This window comes from Gekko japonicus, unplaced genomic scaffold, assembly GCF_001447785.1.
Source record: "Gekko japonicus isolate JY-2015 unplaced genomic scaffold, Gekko_japonicus_V1.1 scaffold174, whole genome shotgun sequence".
Taxonomy (NCBI): domain Eukaryota; kingdom Metazoa; phylum Chordata; class Lepidosauria; order Squamata; family Gekkonidae; genus Gekko; species Gekko japonicus.
The window spans coordinates 1,460,343-1,464,516 of record NW_015177013.1 but is presented as its reverse complement, the minus strand read 5'-3'; the positions used below and the strand labels follow the sequence as shown (position 1 = coordinate 1,464,516).

General features: G+C 40.4%; 1 protein-coding gene across 1 annotated transcript in view; it reads left to right on the top strand.

Moving 5' to 3' along the window:
- APMAP (adipocyte plasma membrane associated protein) overlaps positions 1-3,890 on the top strand; it is a 32,464-nt gene extending 28,574 nt beyond the window's left edge. The window contains 3 exon segments of the mRNA XM_015427677.1: positions 246-277; positions 423-645; positions 2,509-3,890. Coding sequence (XP_015283163.1) covers positions 246-277; positions 423-645; positions 2,509-2,718 — 465 coding nt within the window. The 3' untranslated portion in view covers positions 2,719-3,890.
- Positions 3,891-4,174: the final 284 nt, after the last annotated feature.

The following is a 4,174-nucleotide window of genomic DNA, read 5'->3' as shown; positions in this document are numbered from 1 at the left end:
GGAGGTAGGTGCAGCACCTCTGATGTTGCTGCCTGTTTCATGGTTATGTGTGGACGATGTTAACTAAATATTTGGTCCCATTTATGTTTTTAATTAAGTTTCATGCAAGATTTGTAGAGGGGTGCATGTTTGGTGGTTTGTCAGACAGACTGAGCTCTAGACTCAGGTTTTGATTCGTCTAGTTACGATCCTTGGAAAATAGTAAGCTTCTTGAAATTACAGTGCTCTATAAGTAGCCTTCTTGTATTTCCAGTGCAGAGAGCATATTGCTTTACTTGTGTGGGCTATATAAATATGCAGTTCTAAATAAATACTGGCAAGATGAAGAATATAAGGGATGAGCTGGATCCTTGTTTAAGGTGGATATTGACTGCTTATTAGAAAGCATGCTTCCTAAAACTTGTCAAGTTGCAGTCTCTAAGATGTTATGCTTTGTTTCTTTAACTTTTCAGATATTATGTATCTGGCCTAATGAAAGGTGGAGAAGATATGTTTGTTGAAAATATGCCTGGCTTTCCAGACAATATACGTTTAAGTAGCTCTGGAGGTTATTGGGTGGCTATGTCAGCTGTTCGGGCCAGTCCTGGGTTTTCTATGATGGATTTCTTATCTGAAAAACCATGGATTAAAAGAATAATATTTAAGGTAAAAAAGTATGCTCATAGTGTTCTGCATCTAGTCTTCTCCAGTTACAATGAGCTCATTGTAAACTCATTGTATTGGATAAACTCCTGTTCACTAGTAGTGCAGTTAATAATAATTGTATAAATTCAATCTCTATCCTAGGACCTCTTTGCACCATATATCTTGGGCATGGTGATCCCTTTTGTTATGACTAGTAACGTGTGAAACTTTCTGTCTAAAGATCATCCAACCCAGCCTGGGCTAAATGCCTTTCGCCAAAAGGGCAGCAGACACAAATTACAAACTATTGGGGTGCACCTGCACACACCTCAATCTGATTGGCTGCCACCAATCCTTTGTTCCATCTCACCAGCCAGAAGCCAAAGGATAAACTCCTGATTTTCCCCAGATTGATTCGGAAGTCCTCCCTGCAAGGTAGACTCACAGCAGGAATTCAACAAAAGTTAAATATTGTGGTAGGCGTTCTGCCAGGCTTTCTGCCAGTCTAGGCATTAGATTCAGATTGCAAGCTGTGGAGACAAATGACCAGAATTAATATTTAAAACACATTTTTATTAAGGTGCAAGTAATTCTTTAAACAGGAGCTGCGGTGGCTCTTTAAACAAGAACAGTTACTGTGAGGATAAAATAATGAAACTAGGAATTTAAAGGCTAACTAAACACTGTAAGACATTGGTTCACAAGTTACAAGATGTTACCCATTCGTAGTTGCGTGTTCCAAAGCAACTCCCTCCAGAGTCAGCAAAGCCCTGTTTGGCAAGCGTAAGTCCAAGATGGCCAAAAGTAAGCCAGAGCATGCCAACATGCCTTGGTGACAAGTAGGCACCCTTCAAGCTAAAAAATAGGGTTGAAGAGGATTCCTTTATTGCTAAGGGCGTCGAGTGTTGCTAGGCCTTTGCACCAATCAGGGTCGTCAGCAATTACCTATAGTCAAATGAATGAGCCAATCACTGACCAGATGACCTAATAGTTCCTCTGACCATGTGAGAATGGAAATGAGTCAATCTGCAGCCAGCCCAAACTGATTTCCACAGGTGCTTAATTGAATGGAACATTAATTGGGAGACAGTACCAGGAGATGACTTCTAACACAGCTGTCTCAGTCAGTGTGTTCTTTTCTCAGCAAGGCAGTGAGTTTCTGAGAAAACAACCCCCAAAGCAGGCCTCAAAAGCCTGAACCAGACTTTTGACTCAGAACTCTATTTTGAATTAACCAAAATCCGTGACATCTTCCCCTTTTATATTTATGAACTTACTTACTATACTATGTGCCATTTCAGTGGAAGAGACCCAAGCACATGCTTAACTCTGCCATTTAAAGTGCTTCCCTTTGCCTGAGTAGATTCAGAACATAAGAGACACCAATGTTGGATCAGGCCAAAGGCCCATCCAGTTCAACACTCTGTATCACACAGTGGCCAGAAACACCAGGTGCCATCAGGCGGTCTGCCAGTGGGGCCAAGACATTAGAAGCCCTCCCACTGTTGACCCCCCAAGCACCAAGAAGACAGAGCATCACTTGCCCCAGAGCCCCTATCTATACCTTGTGGCTAATAGCCACTGATGGACCTCTGCTCTGTCTTCTTGGTCCTTGGGGGGGGGGTCAACAGTGGGAGGGCTTCTAATGTCCTGGCCCCACTGGTGGACCTCCTGATGGCACTGGTATTTCTGGCTTATCTAATTCCCTTTTGAAGCCGTCCGTGCTTGTAGCCGCCACCACTTCCTGTGGCAGTGAATTCAGGTGAATGCTTTGTGAATCTCTTTTGGAATAATAAGTTACTACTTGACTGTTGGCTCAGTCTTGTGTATTTATGATTCTCATGGCTAAGACTGTTTCTCACAAAAGCAATGCTTCTATTTCAGCTGCTCAGCCAAGAAACTGTGATGAAATTTGTGCCCAAGTACAGCCTTGTTGTAGAGCTAAGTGAAACTGGATCTTACAGAAGAAGCTTACATGATCCCGATGGAATGGTGGCCCCCTACATAAGTGAAGCACATGAACACAATGGACATCTCTACTTGGGTTCCTTCCGCTCTCCCTTTATTTGCAGACTGAACCTTAAGGATGTCTAACTCTGAGCCAGAAGAAATACCACTGGTGCATCAAGTTGCCCTGGAAGGAGAAAATATTATTCACAAATTTGGCCATGGATGAAGAATGAAAGCACAGTACTATTTAACAGGGTACTAAGCGAGACCATGTCTTATTTTTAAGCATGCCATTTTAAAACCGATGGACACAATCCACCATGGTTTTATATATTTCCCATTCAAGTCAATGGGCCTAGTGTAGAAATTTGTGGTAGATTGTGCCCATTCTGTGGCATCTTTACTTAGATAAGGTAAAAACAAAATTACCTCATGAAATAAAATTCCTTTTATTCATCTAATAACCTTTAGAAGCTGCTTCCACTAAACTGCTGAGCATAAATATACCCGGTCAACTTCCATACTTCAAAATATACTGGAAAAAAGTCCTTGAATTCAAACTGCTAGTCTTAGATGGTCTTGCATGCAATTATTTCCGCTTTGAATCTATCTGAGCATGGATTTCCAAACATGCATGTTGTTATATCTTATAGTGCATTTATAGATATATTAATGAACTTGACCAGTGCATATCCATCTCTTTTTAGCACTGCTATTTGCACGATAAGTTTAAAGACATGAGGTCACTCCTTCATGAGACTTTTTAAGACCAGAAATGTCCTCTTACAATGAGAAATAGATGCAGATAACTTTGAGGAAAGTAGATATTGCCATTTGAAGAAATGGGAACATTCTTGGGCTTCCAGCAATTTTTGTCAGGGATTAAATAACTTGCTCAGACACAGTTAAGACTCTGAGACAATGCGGGAAACTGACCTTGAACTGGTAAGATTGATGGGCATACTGTATCATACTATTCTATAGTATCTGACCAGAAGCTGCATTCGTACAGCATTAAATATGATGTCTGTGTAAAATTACTTTTCCATGCATACAAGGAGCAAGTCTTCTCTACGAGTATATTTTCTCTTACAGCACTGACACACCATTAAGTGCTTCTGTTGTAATGTGGAGGGCTCAGGGTATTTCAAGAGGAAAAGACTTCAAAAGGATTTAAATATGAGATTTTCAGAAGTGAGTAACAATCTCAGCAGATTTATTGATTTACAGCTGGGTGGCATTTAAAGGATTGAAACAAACAGTGTAAAGCTTTGTTACAGTTTGCCAATCAAAACAAAATTAAATGACTACATCACCTTGTAGTGTTCTGTGTTTGTCTTGTTCAAAGGTATCAAGGATTCTGCTGCAAGCTAAATGCTATGGATTCTTGTGATATAAACAAAAAGCATAGGTGATCTTTTTAAAAAAATGAAAATGTATTGCTGACATGTGGGGGATAAGTGTGCCTAAAGCAGTCTGTGTTGCTTTGGGGACCTTTAAACCTGTGTGTACATGAGTCAAACTTGGCACCATATTCCTAGAAACGGAAGGAGGCAAAGAACATTTACAGTTTTATTTAGAATACGAGGGACATCATAAT